The 14,736-nt window shown below is 35.1% G+C and overlaps 1 protein-coding gene and 1 pseudogene across 1 annotated transcript; both read right to left on the reverse strand.

Moving 5' to 3' along the window:
- Positions 1 to 1,909: 1,909 nt before the first annotated feature.
- babam1 (BRISC and BRCA1 A complex member 1) lies at positions 1,910 to 10,544 on the reverse strand. Its single transcript, XM_067431062.1, has 9 exons — positions 10,408 to 10,544; positions 9,611 to 10,018; positions 9,471 to 9,529; positions 7,532 to 7,652; positions 5,623 to 5,701; positions 5,477 to 5,501; positions 5,258 to 5,387; positions 2,913 to 2,999; positions 1,910 to 2,820 (listed from the first exon to the last, which is right to left on the reverse strand). The coding sequence occupies exons 2-9, from the start codon at positions 10,010 to 10,012 to the stop codon at positions 2,620 to 2,622; spliced, it is 1,104 nt and encodes a 367-aa protein (XP_067287163.1). The 5' UTR covers positions 10,013 to 10,018; positions 10,408 to 10,544; the 3' UTR covers positions 1,910 to 2,619.
- Positions 4,675 to 4,791, reverse strand: LOC137058924 (5S ribosomal RNA; annotated as a pseudogene).
- Positions 10,545 to 14,736: the final 4,192 nt, after the last annotated feature.

Raw genomic sequence — 14,736 nt, forward strand, 5'->3', positions numbered from 1 at the left:
ATTGGGTGATCAAGAAAGACAAATAAAGCTGAGAAGAGTACTTGTTGTGGTGGGTACACTTAAATCTTTGCTTTATTGACTACGGATCCATGAAGAACCTTTCCATTACACAAAATATTCTTTATAGCTGAAAAAAGGGTTCATATGATTAAAATAGTAAGAAAATGGTTTTAAAGGGTTAGTTCACCCAAAAATGAAAATTCTGTCATTAAATACTTACCCTCATGTCATTGGACACCAGTAAGACCGCCGTTCGATTCATGATTCGGATCGCGTGTCAAACTGCTGAAATCACGTGACTTTGGCGATCCGAATCATGAATCAACTGATTCATAACGGTTCAAAGCTTTTGTTTTGAAATCGGCCCATCACTGACTATAATAAGTCGTTATTTAGTTTTTGCACACAAAAAACTATCCTCGTTGCTTTATAAAATTATTGTAGAGCCACTGTAGTGAGATGGACTTTTAATGACGTCTTTAGTGCCTTTTATGGGTCTTGAGAGAGGAAATGACATGGTGTCAATGAAGGCCTGTCTGAGCCATCGGATTTCAACAAAAATATCTTCATTTGTGTTCTGAGGATGAACAGAGGTACGATCAAGAGGGTGAGTAATTAATGAGAGAATTTTCATTTTTGGGGGAACTAACCCTTTAATGGCATTTATAACATTTTGGAACCTTTATTTTTGGCACGTGTTTAAAGACCCGTTCTAAGAATTTAGCATCTTAATATTTTCCCCATCTTTGTTTACAGCCTGGAACAAAGTACTTCTCAGAATTAAGGTGGTTGCAAAGAGAATTAGGCCAATGATTATTAACACAATAAAGGAGAAAAAAATGTGACCTGAACACTCTTCCGACTATTATCTATGAACTTTAGAGCGACTTTTCAACAGGATGCAGAATCACAGATCCATACGAGTTTGTGTGGTCAAAGAATCAAAACAAACGCGATTTCTAAAGAAGCCAAAGACAATTCAAGCCGATAATCCCAAAGGTAAATTAACCAACGTAATTCACGTTATAATTTAGGCTTCCTTCCTTTAAAGGTTTCCTTTTGTTCAACTGTACTCTTGCGACCTCTTGTGGACACATAATGGTATTGCTGCTTTAATTTATCCCATCCTTCATTAAAGCTTTAGAGGATATTATATCCTTCATGACAAAAAATAATTGCCCCAAGATTAAAAAATATATATATATTTTAATTATATATATGTAAAATCTTGGATCTTGGGGCAATAATTTTTTATCATGAAGGATATAATATCCTCTAAAGATACTTCATACTTTTAAAAATGCAAAACAAAACTTTTAATGAAGGACACCCGCAAGAATGTGGAAGAAATGTGTAATATATATATATATATATATATATATATATATATATATATATATATATATATTACACACACACACACACATTGCCATTCAATATTCTGTATGATTTTTAATGATTTAATTGATTTCTTTTTTAATTTTATTTATTTCTTGTGATCAAAGCTGAGTTTTCAGCATCATTACTCCAGTCTTCAGTGTCACATGATCCTTCAGAAATCATTTTAATATGATTTTTGCTGCTCAAAAAAAAAAGTATGATTATTATCAATGTTGAAAACACCTTTTTTTAGGATTATTTGATGAATATAAAGTTCATGAGAACAGTATTTATCTTAAATAGAAAGCTTTTGTAACATTGTACTACCGTTTAAAAGTTTTGGTCAGTAGCAATTTTTTATTTTACGGGAAAGAACTTAAAGAAATTAATATTTTTTTTCAGCAAATATGCATTAAATAGATCAAAAGTGACAGTATATATTTTTTTTGTATAGATATCACTGACATGTCCACACTATTATATGAATCGGTGCGCCTTGTTCTATAAATCAAAATGTATAATTCACAGGCTTTTTCCAGAACTTTATTGCCAGGTATATATACACATTTAGTACAGCACATAAACAATTCAGTGTAGCATACACCTGTATATTCATTCAACAATATGAACTGATAATGTCACAGAATGGTTTTTGCTATCTTATCAAATAATGATTGATAGCATCAAGCCTTGTCTATAAGTTGAACTATTAGTTGCTCTAAATATTTTTTTTTTATAGAAGTAAAACGCAGTTCAAATCCATTTTCTCTTAAAACAGTTTTGTCGCACTGCAACCATAACGTTTTGTGGTCTTGTATATAAGGAACCTCTGTCCTACAGACCATTCACATTTCATTTCATTTATTTGACAGGAGTAAGCAAACATTATTTATTAGATCACATGAGCTCAACTGTGAATCTCCACCACATAACAAGTGGATGTTCAACGACAAGCTTTCAGAAACCAAAACATTTACAGTTGACATTCTCAAAACTTTTTAGTTAGCCTTGTGCCAAGATCAAATCATCAATACTTGACCGTTCCACAATAGGGTCTTGGGCTTATGTGGTTACGGCTGCTTTAGTAAATTAAATGAATTTCTCAAAAGTAATAAAGGAGACGTTGCCAGTAGAGAAATAGTGGGCAAGGCCGTATGCACAAGTCACTCCTTCATTTTGGAGTTCATCAGTCTCTGGCTTTTACTATAGTATATTTGAACGGGTCTGTTGAGTAAAATCTCACACCGTAGCTTCGTTCTCTTGCGTGTCGTCGTCCTCCAGCAGACTGTAGGACGCGTGGCTCTGGAAGGGTCTCTGCAGCGGGTGGCACAGCAGTTTGGCCATGCAGTTGTGCAGTTCGATAGCAGGACCACACAGTGACACCTCAAACTGATAACACATGCCCTTAGAGTCCAACTCGCTGAAGGAGCTGTACACGTCCTGAGAATACAGGCACAAAGGTTCAGTACTACGTATACAAACAGGCAAACCATAACTTGAGTTGGTGGAAGGGAATTATGGGAAGCTTAAACCTTCCAGCTAGTGTCCTCAGTCTGTTCTTCAGTTCCGTTATGAAGATACACAACATCAAAGAAGAAATATGGAGACTGCAGCATTTTCTGGAAAGAGAGAATATTAGAGACATGCAGGATTGCTCACTTGATTATGAAGGATTCATTTGGTTTAAAGCTATAAGATGATCATGCCTCAATATGTTTTGAAAAACATATTTTCAACAAGCGTTTAAATTCAATGACTATAAAAATGCCATGTGGTGTAACTTTAAAGTAAATATTCCTAATGTAACCCCTCCTGTTCGAACCGCCCGCTCCAAGCGAGACTCGAACCCAGTTCCGCCGGCATGAGAGTCGGCGACCCTAGTGACTAGACTAAGGGTGCACACATCTTAATATTTATTACCAATAGTTTAAGAAAAAAATTCTGGCAAATATCATAAACTATTAATTTAGAGTTTTTTGAAGGGGTTGTACCACGTGACATTTTACAACCTGAACTTATTCGACAGTCATGATGGTCTTCAGTGTACCTATCTATAATACAACTTTCTGTTTTGCTTATTTTTGCCTATGGTGCAATGATGCTTAGATTTGGTGGACAAAAGTTATATAAAGGGATCCTATTAGGGCTGTGCGATATTGAAGAAAAATGCGATATGCAATACCTTGTTAAAAAATGTGATATTCGATATGTGATACGATATTACTCTTAGTGTGTAAAGTTTACATTTGTGTTAAATTATATTTAAAAAAAAATATTTCAAAACTGAGAATGATACCATTTATGTGTTTCACATTCTTTCTGGGAAAAGAAAGCTTCGCTACAACTTCTGAAAGTGGAATTATTTTAGTTATTTTTATTTATCTTTATTAAAAATAAGTAGTTTTCACTTGAATTAAATATACCCTGAAACATAATAAAGGTACACAAGTTATTCAGCCAAGAGCACTTATTGATTTCTCTCTTGTTCTTCTGTTGTTAGACAGACAGCGGCATGTTTACTGTATTAGCAGACTGTCACTTTAAGATCCTATCGACACGTATTCGCTTTCTTTCCCTAACTGATACCGTTCTCTTAAAGCATAACCAACTGGGTTTACATGAATACTCATCAAGTTATTTTTTTTTACCTCCTATCCAGACGAATCTCATCTGGTGTTCCCATCCACTATTTGTTCCATCTGGTAAGGTCAAATTGGCAATTATATATATATATATATATATATATATATATATATATATATATATATATCCCTCATTAGTGCCTGCGCTGATAGGTCGAATAAGTCATCTACATAATATATGAATGAATGAATGAGGCATTTATATAGCGCTTTCAAATGTACTACTGTACACCCAAAGCGCTTCACACTCATGTCAGGGGTCTCTCCTCAACCAACACCAGTGTGTAGCATCCACTTGGATGATGCGACAGCAGCCACAGTACAACGGCGCCAGTGTGCTCACAACACACCAGCGATAGGTGGAGAGGAGAGAGGGTGATGGAGCCAATTCAGTGGATGAGGATTATTAGGAGGCCATGATTGGTAAGGGCCAATCAAGGGAATTTGGCCAGGACACCGGGGTTACACCCCTACTCTTTTACGAGAAGTGCCATGGGATTTTTAATGACCACAGAGAGTCAGGACGTCGGTTTAACGTCTCATCCGAAGGACGGTGCTCTTTGACAGTATAGTGTCCCCATCACTACACTGGGGTGTTAGGACCCACACAGACCACAGGGTGAGCGCCCCCTGCTGGCCTCACTAACACCTCTACCAGCAGCTACCTGGTTTTCCCATTTGGTCTCCCATCCAGGTACTGACCAGGCTCAGCCCTGCTTAGCTTCAGTGGGAAACCAGTCTTGGGCTACAGGGTGATATGGCTGCTGGCTATATATCTATGATCTCACCAGTTTGACCTTACCGAACGTAAGTAATGATGGACAGGAACACTAGATGAGATTCGTCTGGATATGAGGTTAAAAAAAATAACAAATAATGTTGGGTTTCTCACAGAAACCAATCGGTTTGTGTCTTAAGACATCAATGTGTCGTCAGGAGCAGCAGGGTTTTTGTGCATGTTGTCTAAGCTTGTTTTTTTAACTCTCATAGAGTTGTTACCTATTCACATGCATTATGACAGGCAGAATAAAATCTTAAAAATCAAGTTAAAAATCTTCATTTGTGTTCTACTGAAGAAACAAAGACACCTACATTTTGGATGCACTTCATTTTTGGGTGTCATTTCATTAAGGAGTATTTTTGAATAAGCAAATAGATTCAGACAAAATTCAACACAAGGAGTGTTCTTGTCACTGAGCCATGACCGTATAAAAACATGGGTCAAACCGACTTACTTTGACAGCATCAGGAGGACTGAACTGAAGCATACCAGCATGCCGGCTAAAGACCAGGAGAGTCCGAACTACGAAAGGAGGAGGGATGGTCTGGATGTTCTCCATCTGAGGAAGTTCAATTTTCTGCAAACTACAAGAGAAAGAAATTAAATAATTAAATGAAGGAATTTAAATCTGTAGATGTCAAATGAACAAACACAAAAGACAAAAACTACTTACATGACATTTAAGAGATCTTCCAAATCTACAGGTAAAAGTTAAAGAAACAATAAGTATGATCATGATTAATTCTCACTGCTTTCAATGTTTATCTGGACTGACCAAAAGCACAACAAAAACGGGCCTAACTCTGAAAAGAAGGATACTGAAGGACTTGCAGACGTTGGTCTCCAGGTCGTACAGACAGCTGCACAGCTCTCGCGGGTCAGAGGTGAAGCCTGATAACTGTGAAAGAAGAATATCAAACACTGATAACAGAAACTGATATAAAACATAAATATTAGATGAAAAAACAAATGGAATTGCTTGCTGACTATTGCTGGACAGTGAAGAGAGATACTACACTTAATGAATACAAGAGCCGACACTGAATAGGACTAAACTATTGTACACAATAGTTGTTTGCCTTTTGTTTCATAATAAATGTGATTTATATAACCCTTTTGCTGATTTTTAAAGTGTAACCTAAAGAGGACAAGTGACTAGTACTATCTAGATAATATACACAGAAATAAAATGTAAAAATTTAAGTATCTTTAAAACAGTAGTTAATCATTTGTTTTAATTGTCATATTTGAATTCATCATATCAAAATACATAATCGATAGCGGATTTTATCTTCAAATAAAAATGACGACTCCTAAACAATTGTAGACCAGTGTAATAAAAATTATAATAGTATATAAATAATACTAAAACAACAGTGGTTGTAATCAAGTAAAAAGTATTAAAAATGTATTTTTCAAGGTAAAAATTATTGATGCTTTTGTTTGTTCCACATGACATTGATATGAAAGCTGATGAACTCAAATTTCATCCTGTGAAAACCGTTTTGAAATCAGACGTTGCGTTACCATGGAAACTGTACTCTAAATTCTTCTAGCGGGCTCCTCCCCTAGTGGGCGGTGTCATGTTTCATAGTACGAAATGTATTTTAACTTCTTTATAATCAAAATCTTTTTTAATCTTGACAAAACACATATCATTGGAAAGGTCTGAGTCTCAAGGTTCCATATTTAGTGTGTCTTATGATGAAAGTGATATTTGGACAGATATTTACAGGGAAATGCATCAAAAAACAATCAATGGAAATTGAATGACACCCAGTGGCTATTTTTGGTAGAGCGCCTAAACAAAATCTCATGGGGACTTCAATTTTTGTGATATCACCATCAAATTTGGAACACAACTTGGTTAGACATATGGCTTTGGTTTTATAGTAATTTTAGAGTAAAACAAATTTTATAAAATATATATTTTATATTTATAAAAAATATTTAGATCTGTATTTTTCATTTTCCGTAAATTTAAACTTCCTTAACTTTTTCATTCTTTCATATTTTAAAATGCTTTTATGCACTTCAGCAATAATCGGCTAAATGTCGGCTTTAAATCAAGAGCAAACTTAAGTCTATATTCCAAAGCATTATTGAATTACAGCCCTTTAAGTTTGGATAGTGCATTTTCTTGACTATTCTAAAAAAGGGGGTTAAGGGTTAAACAGTTAGGAGGTTAAACTAAAATAAAAAATAAAAATATAAAAATGGTAACACTTTATTTTACAGTTTCCTTGTTACATATGTTACATGTATTTACCATAGTAATAGCAGTTAATCGTGCATAATTGCACGCAACTAACCTACCCTAACCCTATAGTAAATACATGTAGTTAATCAATATTACTCAGAACTGAAATATATATTTACACTGTAACAATGACACCTTAAAATAGTGTAACCATAAAAATAAAAGCTAAATAATAAATACATTAATGTAATCTAATTAATACTAAAATAACACAGGCAGTAAAGCATAAAAAAAAAACTTTTCTATGAAATAAAGAACTTATTTGAAAGAATTTGATTATTTTTAAGAAAATTATCATTCTAGAATATTTGAATACTTCTGATTAATTTAACAGACCCAGACAAAAAAGATCAGCATGATGTCACAAAGCCATTTGTCAACTACCTAAAAGTTTAATTCAATTGCAGTAATATTTTAAATTACAGCTAGATTGAATTTCAAAATTTCTGTGTAGTTTTGTCAACTTACCCACATGGCATCGTCATTCACCACCACCAGAGCAAACTCATGCCTTTTGTCGATCTTGTGCTTGGTTCTCACAAACATCTCAATCATTTTCTGTGAAATATTTAAGGCGTTTGTCTTGGATCTGAAAATGTAAATCATTTACATTTTAATGCAAAACATTTAAATAAATAAATATATTTGTAATTTCAAATAGAATACACTACTGTTCGAAAGATTTTTGATCAATAAGATTAAGATAAGAAATAAGTCTCTTCTGCTCACCAATGCTGCAATTTATTAGATCCAAAATACAGCAAAAACAGTAATGTTGTGAAATATTATTACAATCTATAATTCTATTTGAATAAACACTGATCAGGCATAACATTATGACCACTGACAGGTCAAGTGAATAACTGATTATCTCTTCATCTCAGCACCTGTTAGTGGGTCGGATATATTAGGCAGCAAGTGAACATTGTCCTCAAAGTGGATGTGTTAGAAGCAGGAAAAATGGGCAAGCGTAAGGATTTGAGTGAGTTTGACATACGTCACGACCAAACGTTAGCGATTGGTTATGGCAGACCCAAAGTTGCTCTGGGCAGATCCAATAGACCCACCTTCAAAAAAGTTAATGCTTGTCAATAGAGAGTGGCCAGACTCTCTGTACAAATAAAATGTACGATAGTCTGGTAGAGTCAGAATACACAGTGCATCACAGTTTGTTGCGTATAGGGCTGCACAGCCACAGAGCAGTCAGGATGCTCATGCTGACCAACAGTGGGCACGAGAGCATCAGAACTGGACCACAGAGCAATGGAAGAAGGTGGCCTGGTCTGGCGAATTATGTTTTCTTTTACATCACACGGTTGGTCGGGTGCGTATCTTACCTGGGGAACACATGGCACCAGGATGCACTATGGGAAGAAGGCAAGCCGGCAGAGGCAGTGTGATGCTTTGGGCAATGTTCTGCTGGGAAACCTTGGGTCCTGCCATCCATGTGGATGTTACTCTGACACGTACCACCTACCTAAGCATTGTTGAAGACCATGTGCACCCTTTTATGCGAATGGTATTCCCTGGTGGTTGTGGCTAACATCTTGGTGCCAGACACCACAGCACACCTTCAGGGGTCTAGTGGAGTCCATGCTTCGATGGATCAGAACTGTTTTGGCAGCAAAATGGAACTAACAAAAAATATTATGCCTGATCAGTGTAGTGTGATGTCAAAGCATCATTGCTCCAGTCTTCAGTGTCACAAAATCCTTCGGAAATCATTCTAATATGCTGATTTGCTGCTCAAGAAATTTCTTTATTTTCAATGTAAAATACAGCTGTGTCCACTTTTTTTCAGGATTCTTTGATGAACAAAAAGGTTAAAAGAAAGTACAGCATTTATCTGAAATAGAAAGCTTTTGTAACATCTTTAACTTCACTCTTGATCAACTGAATGCATCCTTGCTGAAAAAAAGTATTAATTTCTTTCCAAAAAAAATTCTTACTGACACCAAACTTTTAAATGGTAGTAAATAATTTAACAAAAGCTTCCTATTTCAGATAAATGCTGTTCTTTTGAACATTCTGTTCATCAAAGAATCCAGTTTTTTTTTTTTACACAGCTGTATTTAAAATTGATTAAAAAAATAAGAAATCTTTCTAATGCACCAAATCAGCATATGAGGATTTCTGAAGGATCATGTGACATGAAGACTGGAGTAATGATTTTTTTAAATCAATTTGATCAGCTTTGATCACACAAATAAATTACATTTGGAAATATATTCAAATAGAAAGCAGTTATTATTATTGTAAAAAAAACCATCACAATATTGTTGTTTTTATTGTATTTTGGATCAAATAAATGCGGTCTTGGTGAAACTTCTTTAAAACCGTAGATATAAATCTTTTGAACAGTAGTGTACATCAAGAAAAACATAATAAAATAACCCCATAACATTACCCATTGAAGGACTCCAGTTTTTGTACAGACATCTCCTCTGAAAGGTCCAAACAGATGATCTGTTTAAGAAAAATATAAATGAATGACAAACGTGTTTTCAGATGCAAAGATTATGAAGTTGTGTTTACTGACACACGTACGACTTTCTCTGGGCAGTTGACTCGTGGTGCCCGCAGGTGTAACTCTGCCGACGGGGGGATCTGGGGGGCCATGGGCGGCTGAGGGGGTTTAGGTCTTTCCTTCACTGCAGAAGCCAGAGCAGGCATGCTGGCTGTGGTGTTTCCTGCCACAGCAACAGGGGCAGGTGCAGCGGCTGTGATGGCGGTGGCAGATATCGGGGGGCTATCGGAGCTGGCCGCCTCTCCCTCTCCCTCAACACGGCTGCCCACGGCCGGCTGCGGGAGGGAAGCCAGGCTGCTGTTGTTCAGGCTGCCGGTGCTGCTGCGCCGGTCCTCTGCGCCCTCCGGATTGGACCGGGTCCTGGGTCTCAGGTCCATCATCCGCTCCTCTCCATCTGCCTGACCGGGCTCAGGGGTCTCCATAGCAACCTGACACCATCCCATAAACAGAAAAACACACCAACAACAGTAATAAATCAAGAAGAATAACCTTTTAAACCAAACTTATACTAAAATACTGAATAATATACAGACAACCTTCATATTTAACATTTTAAAGACGTTTGAATAAGGATTGTATACAAGCATATATTCTCAGATTTTAATAAACAAAATTATGTTAATACATAAAAGATTTGTATTGTAAAATGGCTTATCTTAAAATATAAACCTAACTTTTTTTAAAAATACGTTCTTGAATATTTGTTTGCAAAAAGCAAAAGCAGTGAATCAACAGTCGTGATTAAATCAACATAAAAGACATGTAACTTACAGGCAGCACAAGCAGAATAGCGAAATAACGTCAAACAATAACTTACCGAACATTCAACAAATATGAGTTTAGTAGTGAAAAAATATCTAAAATTTATTTCACAATATTATTCTTCAACACTTCCTCGTTCGCTTCTGTGTCGGCGACATTCAGAGGCGAGTGCCGAAGAGTGTTTCTGATCTTTGACGCCTCTAGCGGACTGGAGAAGGCTGCACTTTTTTTAGGATGTCATAATATAATAATCAAAAAAGACACCTGGTAAAAAAGTTGATGAATAATAAAAAAGAAAAACAAGGATGAATTTTTGGACCTTATAAGGAAACAACCAAAACAACATAAAAGTTGTAATAGATAAATGAAATGTGTACAATAAATTATTTACATACATTTTAAACATTACATAATTATTGATATTCACAATTTTATATATTTTTTATGCACGTTTAAGCAGATTTGTTATGTGACCATATTAATTAAAGTTTCTTAAGGGTCAAGATGAAGTTATTTGCACCTCCTACTGCATTAAGCCATCCCATAATATCTGTCATCACTTAAATTAATGTACGACCCAGATTAACTGTACAGTATGTTTGTAAGACCCCAATACAATTATAAAGTAATTATTCTATCATAAATCAATTGGCTGTGTCTATAGTATTATACAAAACATTATAATATTATTTTCAAATACATTTTTATATTATAAATATAAACTGCTGTCCGTAACTTTTTTTGTGTGTTTAAGATTTACAAAAAATATATAATGAGAATATACAGCATGAATCTATTTTCCAAACAGTGATTTTGTCTTTCCCGGAATCATTATGGTAGACTATAATAAGTGTTTGTACTGGGACTACTTCAGGCCAGACTGGTAGCACCCCACAGTCCCTGCGTGACTTGCCATCACACAAACAGAGAGAAGTAGCTCCGGCTGCAATGACCTTCCGCAACTTAAGACGCATGCTCTGTTTATTAACCGCTAGAGCGCAAAAAGTTACACACTGTAGGCAGCTCTTCTAATAAAGTAGCAGGCTGAGATAGATTTTAAGTATCAACACTGCTTAAAAAGATTAAAAATATAATTTGACATGAAACCTGCTCGCATCGCGAGACATCAAGTTCAGGAGGAGGTTCAAAGAACCAAACAATCCAAGATCAAAATCGTCAACAATCAAATCCAGCTGAGTTAGCGACGTAGGCTACGAACAGATGCCAGATATTCCACCTTATTTTTAACAGAACAGCAGGCATGGCCATTTTAAACTTAATTACTTTAATGTATTTAAATATTTCAACAGGGTTAGAAATAGGCAGGTTTAGGTCTAGGGGGTGGATAAAACAATATATTAATTAAACTTAATCAACTAAATCATAACTAGGGTCCTAATCTTTTACGGTCTATGGTCCTATGCGGCGCTGAAAATGCAGCCTCTGGGTATGTAGACACATGCTAGCTTTTTATTTTTTAGCGCACTATTAGGCTATCTGATTTCGCAAATAGCTTGTTTGTGAACATAAAATGCAAGGACGAAACGATAGTTCATTATTCGTTGTACCATGCGTTGTACAAGCAGAAAATGACTGTAGCCCCGCCCCCCTCCTCTGTGATTGGACGGCTGGGTAAAAGTGACAGACAGTGATGAATGTTGTATCCAAAATTGTATGGAGCTAGAAATATGACAAAATGATCTGAATTTGAATTGTATAAATCTGAATTATTGACAAGTGTAATCTAACAAAATTGAATATTATGTTGCATTTTACATCGTTCTGAATTTGAATTTTTTTAAAATGTTAAATATAGAACCTTTGAAATTGAACACATCTGAAATGTTTTTATGTCGAAATTGTTTAGACATGTATTTTCAAACAGCAGATATTTTGTTCTGAATTAATCGACTGGAAATATTCAGTTTTTGAAAATACAGATTCAAGATTTCAGATGAAGAAGAAATTCAGATCATCAAATTCAATGTTCTAAAATTCAGATCATCAAATTCAATATTCTAAAATTCAGATCATCAAATTCAATATTCTAAAATTCAGATCATCAAATTCAATATTCTAAAATTCAGATCATCAAATTCAATGTTCTAAAATTCAGATCATCAAATTCAATGTTCTAAAATTCAGATCATCAAATTCAATGTTCTAAAATTCAGATCGCAGAAATTCAGATCTTACAGAAAGTAGGCCAGAGGTCATCAGGGAAGAGTAAAGGATGTCAGAAAAATCCAACGGAGCACCATCTGATCATTTCATTTCCTATTTGTAATGGAATAAAGAGAAAAGATCAAACAACCCCTTTATACTTTTTTGTTTATTTTAGATTAATGCACAGAAAAAAAGATTTCGGCTAGATTTCTCATTTTTCGTGTGATCGGGTTGGGTTTACCGCACAATTAAATAAGGTTGGGTACTGATTCATATTTTATATATCAGATAAACATTTTTTTCTGTGAAACGGGTTAAGTTGCACAGAAAAGTTGCCTGATCTAGGACCTGCCCAGTACAGTTTAAGAAGCGGTAGTCTTCTACTGCTATAAGACTACTATTTTGTTGAACAGACCTGGGCTGAATCTGAAATCGTCCCCTATACCCTCAAATACATACCTGCAAACAAGTTTCAAAATCCGGCCTATCAGGTAGAGTACAGAGTAAATTTTATGTACTGTACAGTGTATTGGGGGGATTTTTGGTGGTATACATATATTGATTTTGAAATAATATTCTCATCAGTGTTCTATCAGCTTTTACATAGGCCTGCTTAAATCTGCATATTTGTGATATTTACCCCAGGGCGTTATGTCATTTTATAAAGGCCATTTTTTAAATCTTATTAAATGTATGCATTTCATGTTCAATTCTTACATTTGATTAATAAATGCAGTTATAATAGTAAGACACTAGGGCTTTTACCAATCAAATTAATTAATTTAAACTGCAAAAATGAAACAGCAATAAATAATGTTATGAGATTGATGTTCTAAATGTTTGAATATACAAATAAAAAAATGCAATGATACTTTTAAACATGAAACTAAACCGCCAATAGGTGGCAGCAAGTGATCGTCTTAATGAGTGAGTCATTGAGTCGTTCATTCAAATGATTCATTCAAAACGCTGATTCATTCAGTTCAAAACACCGCGCTGAGTGTTGTTCCTTTGGAACTATATTCGTCGGTGAAATCATAGTTGAAATAGAACAAAAAAAGTTTTTTGAGTCTAAAATGTAAGTACCTAATAATGAATTATGCTACACAATTCACGATTGCAATGTATTTGAAATCGTTTAGATTGCTGCTCACTTGTTTTGATTTCTCCACGAATGTCTCACAAAGAGACAGGCAGCCAGCCTCAATGTGACTTTGTTACCAGAGATACACTCCATTATCAGTCGCTGTTTACATTGTAATATAATAATAAATAAATTATTAGCTGGTTATTTTAATGTTTTATTTGTCCTGTCGGGAAAGTAAAACCCTCTTTGATTTGTCCCAGACAAAGATAATGTGGAGCCCTTACAGTCAGCCCTGTGTGTTCATTCATGGTTTCTCTCGTGCTGTAAAGCGGAGGTGATTGGTTCATGTCATGAGCGCTGCCTTTTGCTTGAACTGAGGGCTACAGTGATCTGTGAATGTCACGCCATAGACTGTTAAAAATAGGTCACGCATCATTAGAGCATTTCCCATTATTATTGTTAACAACTTCACCCCCCACCCCCAAAAAACAACTCATCGGATCTACATTCATTTACTTGTTCGAGTTAACTGTATTAGTGGACTAAAGTAGGGTATAGTGAGGGTTTAGGGGGGCAATTTTGGATTCAACCCTGGAGAACGACAGATGGCGTAAAATGCTTAGATTTTCTTCACTAATCAGCGATTTGTAAATCACGCACGAAAAATGAGAAATCTAGCCGAAATCTTTTTTTCTGTGCATTAATCTAAAATAAACAAAAAAGTATAAAGGGGTTGTTTGATCTTTTCTCTTTATTCCATTACAAATAGGAAATGAAATGATCAGATGGTGCTCCGTTGGATTTTTCTGACATCCTTTACTCTTCCCTGATGACCTCTGGCCTACTTTCTGTAAGATCTGAATTTCTGCGATCTGAATTTTAGAATATTGAATTTGATGATCTGAATTTTAGAACATTGAATTTGATGATCTGAATTTTAGAACATTGAATTTGATGATCTGAATTTTAGAATATTGAATTTGATGATCTGAATTTTAGAATATTGAATTTGATGATCTGAATTTTAGAATATTGAATTTGATGATCTGAATTTTAGAACATTGAATTTGATGATCTGAATTTCTTCTTCATCTGAAATCTTGAATCTGTATTTTCAAAAACTGAATATTT

The sequence above is a fragment of the Pseudorasbora parva genome, chromosome 22 (assembly GCF_024679245.1).
Source record: "Pseudorasbora parva isolate DD20220531a chromosome 22, ASM2467924v1, whole genome shotgun sequence".
Lineage (NCBI taxonomy): Eukaryota > Metazoa > Chordata > Actinopteri > Cypriniformes > Gobionidae > Pseudorasbora > Pseudorasbora parva.

Excerpts from the sequence above, each read along its gene's own strand:
- babam1 (XM_067431062.1), bottom strand. The coding sequence starts at position 10,012 with ATGGAGACCCCTGAGCCCGGTCAGGCAGATGGAGAGGAGCGGATGATG. Across the intron at positions 5,702-7,531 it reads TGAATGACGATGCCATGTGG|TTATCAGGCTTCACCTCTGA; the intron begins GTAAGTTGACAA and ends CTTCTTTCACAG. Across the intron at positions 5,388-5,476 it reads GAAGATCTCTTAAATGTCAT|TTTGCAGAAAATTGAACTTC; the intron begins GTAAGTAGTTTT and ends TTTCTCTTGTAG.